General features: G+C 36.1%; 1 protein-coding gene across 19 annotated transcripts in view; it reads right to left on the bottom strand.

Annotated features, from left to right (window-relative positions):
* The window catches only part of kmt2ca (lysine (K)-specific methyltransferase 2Ca), a 213316-nt gene that overhangs the window by 86796 nt on the left and 109928 nt on the right, over window positions 1-16592 (bottom strand). For all 19 annotated transcript variants that reach the window (XR_002456618.3, XR_012399696.1, XR_012399697.1 and 16 more), the window contains exons 11-12: window positions 13871-14046; window positions 10989-11152 (exon numbers count right to left, since the gene is read on the bottom strand). Coding sequence is in view for 16 of the 19 variants with exons in the window: in XM_005162545.6 (XP_005162602.2) it covers window positions 10989-11152; window positions 13871-14046 (340 nt within the window). In the remaining 3 variants the exon portion in view is untranslated. The remainder of the gene's footprint in view (window positions 1-10988; window positions 11153-13870; window positions 14047-16592) is intronic.

The raw sequence follows: 16592 nt of genomic DNA, 5'->3' as shown, positions 1-16592 counted from the left end.
AAACAGTTTAATTTTGAGACATTGCTTATGATACTTCATACATTTATGTTTACGTACGTAAATAAATCCTGAACAGAGACTTTATGATGGATGAAAGTTCCGTAGGCAGTGTGTCAATACAACTGATTCAATTGAATTCAATTTTACAACATGAGGTCGTATTACTTTTTTTAACGTGCAAAAATTAAGGCAGACAATTTGGGATTTAGTGTGCAATAACCTTTAAAGTCAATAATTAATCCATGAAAGTTACTCCACTAAAAACAATTGTTAGTTTAGATTATCAAAATCCAACTATTTGCCTCTGCGTTTGGAGTGGCGGTCCTTCTGTTGACGTCAACCTGAGGGCTTTCATAGCAACTGCATATTAATACCTTACTGTTAGTTTGCTATTAGGAAATGACGCACCCTGCTGCCTGCTCAATATTTCAGTTGGGAGTACATCAACATACTAAAATTAAGACTCAGCAACTTCCTGTTTACGTGGACTAAATAAAATAAAATTAAATAGCTTGTACAGCAACCTAACTTAGTTCCACAACTATTGACTTAGGTCTCTCTTACTAGACTTGCAGGGATTTAGACCAAAGCAGTGTGATGCAAGGGAGAGGAGATTTAAAATGTTTTTAGACGTAAAACGCTTTTGAGTGGGAGTTGTTTTTCTAATTAAACAATTACTTAAAATACAAAACGTTATTTATAATACAAAGCATGATTTTTGAACTATTTTTTTAGAGAAGCAACTCTATGAACACACATACATGCATATCATCACATCTCATGATGATACAATTTAATTATTATTACTTATTATTACTTATAAGCGTTGGATATAATAGCTATATTAATATTATATATATATATATATATATATATATATATATATATATATATATATATATATATATATATATTACAGGTAATATATTGAACAAGATGGTTTAGAACAGGGTTTCTCAGAGTGGGGGACGCTTAATGACTTAAATAAATTTTAATAAACTATTTGAAAGACCATATTTTACTCATAACCCACAGAGGTTAATAGTTGTGTTAAATAGACAACAACATACAAATAAAAATCAGTCATCAGCCTTTTCTTTTTATATTAAAATGTAATTAAATTAATAAATGACTATAAAAAAAAAAATATATATATATATATATATATATATATATATATATATATATATAAAAATATATATATATATATATATATATATATATATATATATATATATATATATATATAGTTAATAGACTTTTGCATTTATGTGTTACATCATAATAGTTGTGTCTGCAACGTTTATATATTTACAGTATAACCACCTTGAAAAATAGGGGTTGCGAGTCACTGACATTGTTATTTTGGGGGTCACAGGCTAAAAAGTTTGGGAACCCCTGGTTTAGCACACATTGCTAATCGTGAGATGAACAATTAATTAATGCAAGAAAAAGAAAAATCTTGTCTTTATTATATTTAATAATAAAAAAGAAACTGCTTCCACTCTGCATTTCTTCTCCGCTGATGTCAGTTTGATGGCTTGGGCATAATTTTTTTTTTACCATTGTCCTCCTTCCTTGCAAGGAGAGGAGATGACACGAGAAGCACTATAACCCCTACACGATTTTCCAATTTAATAGGAAATACATCACTAGTGTAAAGTGAAATTCATCTTTGGAGTACAATTGAGAGGGTATTGGTACCTACTCTGACAGGAGACCACTATGTCACCTCCATACCACCCCATCTACATGATATACAAACACATTAAATGTTGGAGTTTGTCCTGCACTTTAAAATGCATAATTAATAGCACATGCGCTTAATATTTTGTCATAAACTAAAATAAATGATGTAAGTGACCGTAATAGATGCGGTATAATCACAAGAAGAGTAACAACATGCTATTAATATCATTTAGAATGGTGTTTTTCAACTGGTGGGTCGGGACCCAGAGGCATCGCTGGACGTGGAGTGCTTTTGTGATGCAAGACTTTAATTTTGAAAGACGTGTGTGAAATCTGTTGATGCTTCTGTCAGATGAGGTTTGTGTGTGTGTGTGAGAAAAACACATTTTCTTTCAAACGCCGTTTCAGATGGGATGCAGCAGACAGTTCATTTGCAGGATGCAAGGGTCTAGTTCAAGAAATGTGGAAAGCAGCAAGGCACGAATGGAATAACTGGGGGTGGGGGCACAATGTGTATCCAGCGCTCCCGCACAGAAAGTCACACAGAAAGATGGCAACAACGTTAGGTTTATGTATATTATATATGTGACCGTGGGATAATGTGCCTGTGGCCAAACCAGTAGAGAACCAGTGTGTAAAAAGGTTACCCACAGCATCATAAACCACAGTACTGTGAAAAGCTCATACTCAATAAATCAGTCTAGATGTTTACTACAACATTTGAAAAAAAATGTATATATTTAAAAAAGATGATTGATAGATAGATAGATAGATAGATGGATAGATGGATAGATGGATAGATGGATAGATGGATAGATAGATAGATAGATAGATAGATAGATAGATAGATAGATAGATAGATAGATAGATAGATAGATAGATGGGTGGGGGGGGTTTGGGGTTGTTGTGGACGAAAGTGAAGAGGGTTGAGGAGTCGCGAAAGAAAGAGAAGGTGAACAGCGGACAGGGGAGGAGGGGGGTTGAGGAGAGGGAACGGTAAAATCAGGAGCCGGATCAAATTTCAGAGGTACTGGATCTGGAGTGTTTCGACACAAATTAAGCCCTGGATGTACTTAATTATGCTGAGCACTGTTTATAAATCGCTGTGTATAAATTAGCATTGCTTGACATTGTAGCAACCATTATGTGAAATGCATTCAAATATAAATCAGACAAAACAGAAACACAGCTAAACAAAACAATACAAAATTCTACCAAGTGAAAATCTCATCCGATGTCACCTAAAGTGCCTTGCTCAAGGGAATCCCGAGGTATACCACCATGGTATAGAGGTGGGTATTTATTCAGTCTCCCCAACCATCCCTGCTGGTGCCGGGACTCAAACCTATAACATTTGGATCTCAAGTCCAACTCTCTAACCATGGAGAGAGGCATGGCTGCCTTCTCCCATAATAACAAAGTGTAGAAACATTTGGGTATGTGCAGCGTTTTTTTTTAAACACTACTACAGTTCGTCTGCTTGAATGTTTTTCCATGGTCACACAGAGTAATTTTCAATAAGTAATGCGCATAAAATGGACGTACTGTAGACTCCTGGCTCACAGATTTGCAGTGAACCACTGAGGGAAGTGAGAGGTTCAAGAGCAGCCCAGCATGTAGTAAACAGGCCTTGGGGTACCTCAGTGGACATGTAGAGCTCAAACAAGAGGAAAGGCGGTTGAGGTCACGAGGCAACGATGCACAATGACTGCAGTCTGACTGAACAGGCAAGGGAGAAGCGCTTTTAACAGGATACAAACACATTCCTTCTCCAGAGAGCAGCAAAGTCCTGCTGACGGATTCTGCACACTGATGCTGGCTTTCAAACATTGTACTATTGCTGATCAGGTGCGCCTCCGGGCCTGCAAACTCCCACAAGTCCTCACACCGACTTCACTCGTCGATACTCACCTGACACACTGTCACACTGCCTGAGACCAAAGCAGAGCAACTTAAAGGATTTATCATTCCCAGTGTGGATATGACATCAGATGGGCTTTAGCCTCCAGCCTTACAGATTAACACTTCATAACATCATGAAAGAAGCAGTTCTCTAAGCGGCTGCCATCAGCCATCTGTGCACAAGCGCAGGTGATTGTGTTGTTTGTGCACTTGGTCATGTGAGTAAGCATGACTATGGCTTCTTTCAAGCGTATCAGGATGAATCACTGATGATATCATGCATCCATGGTTACAAAGCCTTCAGATGGGTGGTGTCGTTTTACGGCACTCTTGGGAAAATACCCCCGTCTAACATGTGACCTATCAGTGCTCAAAAAGAGGTTGCCAACACAACACAAGGCTAACAAGATTATTTCATTTACTGGTCCACCAGTCACACAGAAAATTCCCTGACAAGGCAAATGTTTACTTCACAGAAGAGAGTCTATGTTAAGCATCACCTAGACTGTCGGAAATGAAAGACAAACTTACGCATTGGGTGTTTATATTAGCACATTCTTTTTCTTGCATTGATACAAATCCATACACTCACCGGCCACTTTATTATGTACACACTACTAGATCCAGGTTGGACCCCTTTTTGCCTTTAGAACTGCCTTAATTTTTCGTGGCACAGGCCATTCTCTGTAAACCCTAGAGATGGTTGTGTGTAAAAATCCCGGTAGATCAGCAGTTTCTGAAATACTGAGACCAGCCCGTCTGGCACCAACAACCATGCCACTTTTAACGTCACTTAAATGACCTTTCTTCCCCCTTCTGATGCTTGTATTGGCCATGTCTACATGCCTAAATGCATTGAGTTGCTGCCATGTGATTGGCTGATTAGAAATTTGCTTTAATGAGCAGTTGGACACGTGTACCTAATAAAGTGACCGGTGAGTGTATATCTATGCTTCTGCGCTAGAATAGATTATTTTCAAGGTGATTCATAAGAATCTTGTAATTGTATGTAAACATTGTAATTCAACAGCCAGATCACTCAAGAGTTAAGTAACAACACATGCTGAGAATTACAGCTGTGGCGAAATGTTTTTGAGAAATCTTTTCTGCATCGATTTTGAGATTTTCCAAACGCATCGTTATAATCTCTTGAATCAATTTTGAGCTTAGTTTTTAACAGCAGATGGTGCTGTATTCTTGCATTCTGCTTGATTTGTAATAGGAAAATTGGAGTTATAAAGAGTGGAAATTTGAAACGCCACTATGAAACGAAACACATTTTGAACGGCAGTATCCACAAAATAAAGACATAAGGGACGCAAAAATGCAGACCTGGTGCCGTTGCTATCTGCATGCAATGCTTTTTAATGCCCATACCTACACCCCACCCCTAACCCTGCCGCTAACAGTGACATCACTAGCTTTTTCTTTTTGTTCTCCTTCACTTTCGTCAACTGGTAAGGTCACTGTCGCCACTTGCTTGGTTTGGGACTTGTGGAGCTGCGCATCGATGGATTTGCTCTTCAGAGTTTGGACTTTCAGCAGTGAAAATTAAACCATAATGAACTGAACTAAACTGAACTTCAACTCTGAAAACTAAACTGAAGCTGTTTCAATTTACTAGAATTTCCATGTTAAGCAGCTGTAACACAATCTACATTGTAAAAAAGCTTTAGAAATAAACATGAATTGAATTGAATTGGCTCCATTGAGTGCATAGTGTCTGACGTTGCATCTCTGAGATATGCAATCTCTGCTTGCATCATCATGGCTGCATCCAGATTGTTGTTTTGGACCTTTGATCTAAACAAGGAGCATAGAATCACTAAGAGACGACACTCTAGTGCAATTTGGGAAACATAGCGAGGCGCCATTTTGGAATGAAAACTCCAATAGAACAACAGCATATTATAAGTCTGTAAACTAAACTATTAAAAGTGCTGATGATTGTGATAGTAAGTGTTGTATTGTCATCTTTCAGGTTGTATCTCAGCTTTAATATGCTTTTTAAATAAATAAATAAAAACAAAGCAGCTGCTTGCCATCGCGATAGCAATAAGATCCAATGGACAGCCGACCGCTTTCACTCCAAAATAGCGAAATCACAGGGCTGTTGCTGGGCGCTGCGGTTGCATTGGAACGTTCTATTAAGTGGTCATTCTAAGCTCTTTGATCTAAATAAAAGGTAAGATTTGGAACTTAAATGTAAACATTAAAAACCCCTGCTGTATACCTATGGCTAATTGTTTTAACACTTAACCCAGTATTGGTAATGGGGGTTCTGTTTCTGACAAGCACTGCACACCGCAGAACAACCACAATATACTGGATCATCCCACTAATTACTGGAGATTAGTGTCATGCAAATCATATGGGATTCATCAAGATAATTAGGTAAAAATACAAGCATATTATAAGAGAATGAAAGTGTTTTTAGACCTAGCATGCATATCCGCCTGTTGTTAGGGAGTCCCCAAATCATAATATGAACCATTTATAATCCATATTAGGGGCACTTTAAATCTATAATTCTTGTTTTTCATGAGTTCTCCTCATTATTTTAACTGTTTACACAAATAATTATCTTTTTTTTTTTATACAGATACACTTTTATATGAGCTGTAACATCCTTTTGGTGAAGGGAAAAACCCTACACACTGGATGGCCTGAGGGTGACCAAATTAATTTAAATATTAGTTTTGCTGTGGTGTTAATATTGACACAGAGACAGTGAAATTAGCTTCCAGCTACTGAAGTGATGGTGTCGTGACAACCCTAGTATGTACGTGTGCATGTGTGCGCTCGTTGTGTGTTTATCAGGAAGCGGGGGTGTGGTAGGGTTGGTTAACAGGTGGGCGTCTCTGTCTTGATTAGAGTCATCTCTCTTGGGGGCCCAACAATGGGATGATTGCTTCCTCTAGCTGCTGGCAGTGGCCCAGTGCATTGCTGCCGGCATGACTGGCTTTACAAAGAGCCCTTACAGCCGGGTCTGATTGTATCCTTTTCTGCCAACCACATGCCAACATATATCAACTCCCCACCACAGGCCCACAGGAAGAAAAAAAAAAGCATTGGTAATAAGGTGCAGTTGGGGGATGTTAGCATTGCGAAAGGCACACAGCAAATTCATCTGTGTGCCATCAAGCTTCAGGAAGAGTCCAATGTCATTGCAGTTCTTAATAATGGGCACAAGGAAAACAAATTTTGCTTTTAGCTTCAAGGGTCATGAAAATAGCTTACCAGCTGGCACTGGCAGCACCAGAAGCCAGTAACTGATTAAATTTCTTGGTTCAACTTCAATTTTATAGAGCATTGTAGTTATTATAAAGCTCACCTATTTTACCCACTTTTAAGATTTAAGTCTTTTTGTGTCTCCAGAATGTGTCTTTAAAGTTTCAGCTCAAAACACCCTTTAGATTATTTATTATTTCTGAACATTGGATTTTCAGCTCTGAACACAATGTAGCTGTTTTTGGTGCCTGTTTTCCCTGACCACTGTTCCCATATGCCTGTCAGAGTGTGCCTCAATCGCCGCCTCAGCTGCGTCAGATAAACAGCACAGTGACAGACATGAAGGAAGTAGATCTCACGTGACGTTCGTGAGAAATACACTGTAAAACCCAAAGAGTTGAGGTAACTAAAACCATTTGAGGAAACATATTGCAACAAACCGTTTAAGTTCAAAAACTAATTGTAATGAGTAGTGTGAACTTACTACATTTGAGTAAAAAAAGCTATTTGAGCACAGTAAAACCCGATAAATGAAGAGAACTCAAACCAAACGAGTACTGTAAAACCCAATTAGTTAAGGGAACTCAAACCGATCGAGGAAACCGATTGCTACAGACCATTTGAGTCAAAAACTAATCTATATGAGCAATATGAACTTACTTCATTTAAGTTGAAGTAATGAGGTATTTAATGAACTCTTTACCTTCAACACTGAGTTCAAAACTCTTTTCAAATGAGTAGAATAAACTTTCAGTAAATTTTGAGTTAACTACATTCATTTCATTTGATAAAGTTGACTGTTGGGTTTTACAGTGTTTTACAGTAAGAACTTTCCCAATGATTATTTGATGTATTTGTTGTGGAGTTAATTCAGGCCTTTCTGCAAAGATGAGTCACACACAATGTTGTTACAAAGTTCACGCACACACACAGCGTACACATATAACTTTGCACTGTTTCAAATGTGACAGGATAGACGTTAGTATCCACTGCTGAATGGATATCCGTTATGTTAGCGTACAAAATAAACCTGATTTAAGTCCACAAACTGGAATTGAAGATTCTTCTTTTATAATTGTATTGACATGCGGCTGTGGGGATGAAGTAAAGATGGTAAAATTGTTGTATTTTATTACAAGCATGCACTTTTTTAAAAAACGTTTTAAACTTGTAAAACTCATTCTTGATCACATTTGATGATGACTAATGATCATAGAGAGCTGAACAGATATTTTAATCCCAGGTGCTTTGCGCATGACCTGTCTTGTTGATATGATTATATGCAATACTTTGGAGACATGTTAATACACTGCTGTCAATCAATTTGGTGGGCGGGGAAACCCCACTCCTACATCACGTTGCGGTCAGCTTCAAAATGGGAGGGATTTGGATCCTATTTTAACATCGGGAAATTTTAAAAAAGAGACTTGTTTTCTTTCCATCACCCCAATATGACTGTGTGGACACACTACTGTACCTAAAGTTCTGTCCAAAAAGCTTACAAAATATGATTTTAATCATAGGTGCCCTTTAAAAAATATAAAACATAGTATTACCAAAATCTTTTTGGGAACTCAAAAACTTGAGCTCATTGAACTCAAATCGAAATGGCAACTGAAAAGCATTTTCGAAATTATGACACACTGCAAGATGTTATGAACGGACCAAAAATAGATTTCAGGAATGACAAAACACTGCGAACCACTTTTACTAAAGAGGGCAATTTACAATGAGAGAGCAATGCCCAAGCAATAAAAGCAGTCATAAGAATGCAAACTCTGCACAAATAATAATAAAATGAAATAAAAAACATGAAGAAGCTAATTTCCATAATGATCAATGCAATCTAAGGGCAGGAAAAATTAGGTTGTAACCAAGCAGCGCCAATGATAAGAGCACCTGTAGTGTGTAAAACACAAACGTTAGTAAACAATCTTACTTTTTTCTTTCAATCAAACAATCTACACTCGCCAAACATTTACAATACTGATCGATGCTCAATCAACTCTAGATAAATGCAATATTTGTTTTTATTCTGCAGTATATATTGCAATATGAATACTAATTCACTAGATGAGTTGAATGACGAAAGAATTAATTAATTAGGATAATTCTGTATAGGAACACATAAAACATAATAAACAATCCGCAAGCATGGATAAATTCAATAATAAAAAACATACAAATTAAATAAATTGCTTTCTGAACTTTAAATAGACTTCAATTTTAAAATGAGTCAAACTTTAGGTATCAGGTCAGGTACAGTAATTGAATAATTAAATGTCAAATAAGACTGCATAGTCTTTGTTTTATAATCAATTCAATAAAAGAATCATTATTAATTTGTTAAAGTTACAAACGGTACAATTTCCTATGCCTGAATGTTTTTAAAAACCTCACACAATCACGGGCCTCAAAAAACACTTGTGAAATGATACATTATAATCTAGACTAGAATGTAATCTAGACTAGCCTATGCTTGTAATGTGACCATTGCAAATGAAACGATATGCTGAAACGATACATTGGGAAGCCCTGATTTCAAGGGTTAGCAAATATATAACTCCTATCTTGGAATCTTTGCACTGGTTTCCAGTCAGGTTCCAAATAGATTTTTAAAACCCTTGTTAACCAACAAAGCACTGCATAATTTATGCAGCAAAACTTTACCAATATTTAACTCATATGCTAACATATAATCTGTAATCTTAGAGTGCTCTTATTATTATTATTACAAATGCCTATACAATAAGTACAGCTGCAAACATAACTGTGTAACTTTTCGAATCACTAATCGTGCAAAATTCAGTCTCAAACACCTTCTTTATATGGCAAATCAGGAGTCCGGTTTTCAGAGATTCTAAATTTCAGTTTAATTCAGGTGAGTGTGGTTTAATTTTCACTGCTGAAAGTCCAAACACTGAAGAGCAAATCCATCGATGCGCAGAGTTGATAACTCTGACCCTTCAAATAAAAAATGTAAAAAGTAAAGAAAGTAATTTTCAATTCATGCTGACATCACATGGTGGGAGTATACGGTACCCATGTGGCCCTCCCCCAACACACGATACTGAAAAATGCAAACGTTCATTTAGGGCAGATTATAAATGATGTATAAAGATGTGGCGGTGGTGTTTCTCAACCTGCTAACACGCTCAGGTCTCTATCTGAACTGAAAAACACACTGCAATTACAGTCACCGACAGAAGAGAGGTTCATGCAATCATGCCAATAGCTTCTGTGATCATCACAAAAATGTTTTAATTCACAAGAACACACAAGAACACAAATCAAAAAACTATATGGTAAGCAAATAATGCAAAATCTGTGTCCATCGTTTCATTTCTAAACATTCGAATCACACAAAATCTGCAGAAACTCACATCTGGTTCAAGCCCCTCGTCCAGAGAATCGTCAGTCTATATCAACTGATGATTGGCTCCTGTACTAGAGGGCGGAGCTTAATTTGCCATATTGACTGTTACACTTTTCCCCATTCAATTGACATGTCTTGAATATTCTACAGTCTTAAATATAAATCATTATAGGCTCACGAAACTAATTCAGGACAAAATAAAAAGTTTCACTGCCTTTAATTAAAAAACAAGAAAAGGGCAGAAAAGAAATAAGAATGAAAAAGGAAAATCATGTATTTTATTATGTGTTAAATCAAAACTAGGAATGATTTGATCTAAGTCCAATAATCAGGAAATCTCAGCCCTGAACACAGGGGTGTGAAAGCATTCAATTTCAGCTGGTCAAAACGCATTCAACCACATAGCATCGTCATTTGTGCTATTTTAACACTTAAGGGGCAAGAAAGACCCTTGCTTTGTAACCCGATGACAAGTGGTCACAGCAGATGAATTTGATAGGCAGGTTAATGCCAGGAGCAAACTGCAATCTGCCTCAGCTGACCACCTCTAGACAGATTACACAAAGACCATGCTTTCACCTGTTTTTTTCACATCTGTATCCTATGTCTCACAACCCAGATCAAAACTAGATTTTATGGTTCCCTAACTTAAATAGATAGCTTTTTTTCACTTGAGTTCCACAAAATAAATGCCATCTATTCTACAGAAGCTCTACAAATAATACTGCAAACTGCAAGGCTAACAAGCCGATCAGATGCATGTTGAGCGCTGTGAGCTGTGTGTACTCACCTTCGGCTGGCTCTGGGTCAGTGAGAGAAGCCTCCTGGCTGCTGACAGGTTGACTGTGTCTGGTCTCCTCCTCCACCTGCTTACATGCTCTGCAGGTGTACCCATCCTGAAGCTGGGTGTCAGGGTTAGTGCCCTCCTGCCTCACACAGTCCACGTGAACCCATCTGATAGAGAAACACACACAACCATCTGTGACAACCATCCCATCAATTCCCTCACTGAGGAAACGCATTCTGCCTATAAATTCTCCTGCATGCTGTTAAGCATTTAATAATTATTAGATTGTATTTTGGGAAGCGAACGCTAATAGTTAATCTATTCATTTTGGTAAGCTGATGCTAATTGCTATTCTTCATATTGTAATAATTTCCAGTGTAAATACTAGTAAACTCTATGCCAGAGGTAAAAATGTGTTATTAGAGTAGCAAAGCTTGCTGAATACAGATGTTATTTCCCATCAATTTGTGTCCCTTTTTTTACTTTCCTATAAACTTATGCTTAAGATGGTGTACCATACACCCAATAATACAAGCTAAGTGACCGTTTGCATGGTCATATAGTGAAATTTTGGAGAACTGAAGGCGCTTATTGCACAAGACGAGACATGAGATTGGGTTCACAAGAATAAGACAAGACTTTTACGCCGTTTTTAAGAAATCTTCTATAATGAAATAAATGAATGGAAAATAGTATTTTATTCAACTAAAAACTATTTTTTAAAACTAAAAATCACAGACTGCAAAACTTTTTAGGTGCTTTTTTATATCAACTTCTACCCAATTTTATTTTATTTCTACTTGAATGAATTTTCCCATAAAGGACACTTAAACACAGCAAAATAATTAGCTTTAAACTCTGACTGGCTGCACTTCCTGTGCACTTTCACATGAAAATGTATGTAATCATGTAATTTTTGGGCAATTAATTTTTATGTTTTAGCAGTTTCACTTCCATTTAGGCATGGGATGATAAACGGTTTCAAGGTTTACTATGGAAAAATAGACCACAAAATTTTTCTGTTATACCGTTCCTAATGTATTTTTTAAATGTGTTGTAAAGAAATCTGTGCTTCTGAGACTAATGAAGAGAGCAGAAGTCAATGATTTACTTATTATGATAAGTAACTTGTTAGTAAACTTATCTCATGCATTGATTCTTCTGTTCATAAACCTTGTGGCTACACTATAGAAAAAAACATGCATTTAGTTTTAATCCTGGTGCACAATCTTGTTTGAAATATGCCTATTGTAAATGCTGGATTAAAAAGTTACAAAAATACATTTTCTTTTAATTCCCCATTTATGCCAGTCAGCCATTTTATAAATAAGCCAGACATTAGTTGAATTCCTGAAGTGATGCTTTAAAAAACTTCAATGCTTCCTAGTTCAGCAGTTGGGCTGTCTGTTTTTGCAACCAATGGTAGAGTTTGGAATTTGTGTGAGCCACAGGTAATGTTACTGATCCTGTGTTAAATCTAAAAACACAGGGAATCAAAAGTGACAGAAATCATTGAGCTTGAAAGTTTGAAAAGACAAAATATGGTAAGTGGGGGAAATCTAGAAACTATTTACCTGCTTGTAACCATACCATAACTACAATAACCTTTGAGCTAATAGAATCAGATGAACTAAATACGTCAGTCAAAACTTACAATACTGAAAGGATAACAGATCGTTTGGTTGTTGTTGCGAAGACTAGTTTTACATAAATGGCACAAAATGCAACATGCATAATTGCATATCTGTAACCAACTCAAATCAGGATAATCAAATCTATCTGCCTTTCATATTATGTAAGGATATGAGAAAGACATCAGTGGGCCACACTCAAAAGCTGGTGGTTCAATTACAATGTCCTTTGAATTTGATTTCATGTGCTCTATTGGTTAATCATAGTCTTTGAAGCTTGGAGAGAGGTAATCAGCTATTCATCAACAATTAGTGAGTCCTCACACCAATAATGGACTTTATTGCCAGAATGAAGACTAGCATTAATAATATTAGAAAGCACATGGTGCTGGTTACAAATGCTGAGACATGACTGATATCTATAATGCCTGCTGAAAACAATAGCTAAAAGGGTTATTTTTGATTACTTTAAATTACTATTGACATGGTTGTTCCTTGGGTTTGCAAAGCCATACTTTTAAATTTAGAGGGTGGAAGCTGAGATAAAAAGGTGATTTCTTTGTACATTTTGTAAAGGATCTGTGTGAACTAATGAAGCTATGAGCAAAAGTAATCATCTTGTTGATGAGAAATATAATGTAGTTTTCAATAGTGAAGCAGTCATATATATTTTAACGGACAGTGTAGTGTTTCAAAGAAAGTTTCTATGCTCTGCACAATCTCTTACCAACATTTTTAACCTCAATTTTGAGAGAGTTTGTCTGCTTCACAATACCACATTAAAATGCTATCTTTTCACTGTGATGGCTTGGATGTTAAAGGAGATTAGGATATGTGTTTAAACATGGGTCAGACGTCTTGATATTGGATAAGAATCTGAATAATAAAGACATTTGGAGGTGGCTTAGAATGGATGTAAAAAAGTCAATTTTGCATTGATTTTCATGTTTACATGTCTGCTTCAAATTGATTTAGATGTAAGGGAAAAAAATAATTAAAACATTTCAACATTTCTTGTGGCACTGTAAAAATGTCCAGTCAGTGCAAACATGGTTTGAGTCAAGCACAATGTGTTTTTAAGTGGTGAAATACTGCCTGCAGAGAGCAGGAAACCGTTGAAATTCAACCAACATTTAGAAATCAAACACTAAAGCACTAAAGGATGACACTTAATGAATTTCCCTAATAAAATAATATCCATCCTAATATGCGAATGTGTTTCATTGTAATGGCTAAAGGGCTGTAATTTCCTACCTCTTGCATGTGCAGCATGTGTGTTTGTCCGCAGGGCTGCCGGAGTCCTGACTCTGCCCACAGATGAGGCAGAGAAGCGCTGATTCATGCTGTTGTTGACATCCTTCACACATTACACCATTAGACGACCACTGGCCGTTAGGCCTCATGCCACACTGAGCACATGTCCGGCAGTTCTGCAAAACACAACGTTCAAATTTACTTCAACATCATTTAATGCACGATCACGCAATTATGACAGAAAAAAAAACATTTTAAATTACTTTCATTGAGCATATTACAACTTTACAACAACACTATACAACAAATTTATTTGAGAATCCTTTTTTCATGTTCTAGAGTTATTTATTGTGAAGCAAGTTCAAAAGAACAGCAACATTGTAAATGCCAATCAATCAATCAATCAATCAATCAATCAATCAATCAATCAATCAATCAATCAATCAATCAATCAATCAATCAATCAATCAATCAATCAATCAAATCAATCAAATCAATCAACTAAATAATCAATCAACCAACCAAACAACTAAATACCCAATCAATTAATCAATCAGTCAGCCAGCCAATCAATCAATTGATCAATCAAACAACCATTTAAACAGACAGCCAATCAACTAACCAACCAGCCAAGCAACCATTCAAACAAACAGCCAATAAATCAATTGATCCATCAATGAATTTATCAAATTAATCAATCAAAAAATCAATCAATCAATCAACCAAACAACTAAATAACCAATCAATTAATTAATCAGCTAATCAATCAATCAACCAATTATTCAAACAAACTACCAATCACCAAATCATTCAACCAAACTGCCAATCAACCAATCAATCATTCCACCCATCAATCAATCAATCAATCAATCAAAAAAACAACAACGACAACGAATCAACCAACCAACCAACCAACTAATCAATAAGCCAATCAATCCATCAACCAACCAACCAACCATTCAAACAAACAGCCAATCAATCAGTCATTCCACCTATCAATCAATTAATGATTCAAATAAAAAAACAATCAATCAGCCAACCAACCAAACTAATAGCCAATCAATCAATCAATCAATCAATCAACCAACCAACCAACCAACCAACCAACCAACCAACAAACCAACCAACCAACCAACCAACCAACCAAACAAATAGCCAATCAATCAATTAACCAACCAAACAACAAAATAGCCAATCAATCAATCAACCATTCAAACAAATAGCTAATCAATTAAACAAACAACAAAATAACCAATCAATTAATCAAGCAGCCAATCAATCCACCAACCAACCATTCAAATAAGCAGCCAATCAGTCAACCAATCAACTAACCTTTTAAACAAACAGCCAATCAATCAATCAATCAATCAATCAATCAACCATTTAAACAGCCAATCAATCAATTAATTTGTATTTGACAGCTAACAGTTTTCCCTCATCTTGACTTGATCTGAATCTCTCACTATTTTCAGACTACTTCATGTTTAAACTTACTGTGAATAAACCAATACTGCCAAATGACAGCAATTGTACATATTTGCATCTAAATTGTGTGAAATTTGTTCAAGTATTAAAACCAATATTTAAAAACAAATAGGTTTAGTTATAGCAACACATCGCATAGAAACAATGACACTTGAACCTAACAACAAACTGTCAACTGCAAACATTCAAAAAAGGCTCTCCTAAAATCATTTCAGATTGAGCTCCAGCATAATTACGGCTCTACAAATCCTCAAAATCTTGTTCATCAGACTGCTTCAGAGCTCAATAGGAGCAAAAGCACCACAAAATTCCATGTCAATTAAAAAAATACATAAATAAAAGGCACTTCAAGCTCATCAAGAGCAGCATTTCATCCTGCTGAAGAGGGACATGTATCAACTCTAATAACCACCCACAGACCCTTTGCGGGAAATCCAAGCCTCTCTGATGATGGACAGACTCCTTTTCTAAGTCCTAAATGACAGGTGGGGCTTCTTGAACGCCTCCACGAAGTGACAGAAGCAGTCTGACAGGGATCGGTGTAGGATTTGGTTCAGCTTATATATTTATAAAGATATAAATTAGGTATGCCATGATACTTAATACAATATTGAACTGTTTGGTACAACCTCTATGGTTCAATACTCCTATATAAATGGCTTTTTTTTTTTGGTTTTGGATTTTAATGTATCATTTTCCCCCATGCTATTTATTACTCTTTGAATTGGCTTTAAATGTATGTCTACACAAGCAATGTACAATTAGTAAGCACTAAAGTTAGGAACACTTTCACGTGAAAGCGATGTGTAACCAAGTGGAATTTGTACCAATGCAAAACACAGTAGTCAACACAACATCAACACAAACTTAAAGCAGAGTAAGGGTTTGTAAACTCATTCTGAGTGCAGTATGTCCAGTTAATCATCATTATTACGCATTATTATGTTTTTCAACTAATTTACTTAAAGCTGTTGTTATTTAAATAATGAGTCTCGAGATGTAAAGAGAACTCGCTCTCGAGATTTGAGAAGTGCACTCATCTGAACTTGTGAATGAAAGTTTCTTCTGAACGGACAAATTCTACGTTCAATAATTATGTCGAGGTGCCCAATTTGACTAGTATTCAATCGATTATGCCGTAGAATGTAAACATTTAAGAAATTATTTATCGTTTGTAACTTTTTCAATCTTCTGCCTCTTCTTTAGATTGTCTTAAATCGAAAATATCTTATTTATG

The sequence above is a fragment of the Danio rerio genome, chromosome 24 (assembly GCF_049306965.1).
Source record: "Danio rerio strain Tuebingen ecotype United States chromosome 24, GRCz12tu, whole genome shotgun sequence".
NCBI classification, from domain to species: Eukaryota; Metazoa; Chordata; class Actinopteri; order Cypriniformes; family Danionidae; genus Danio; species Danio rerio.
This window is presented reverse-complemented; position numbering and strand designations above follow the sequence as displayed.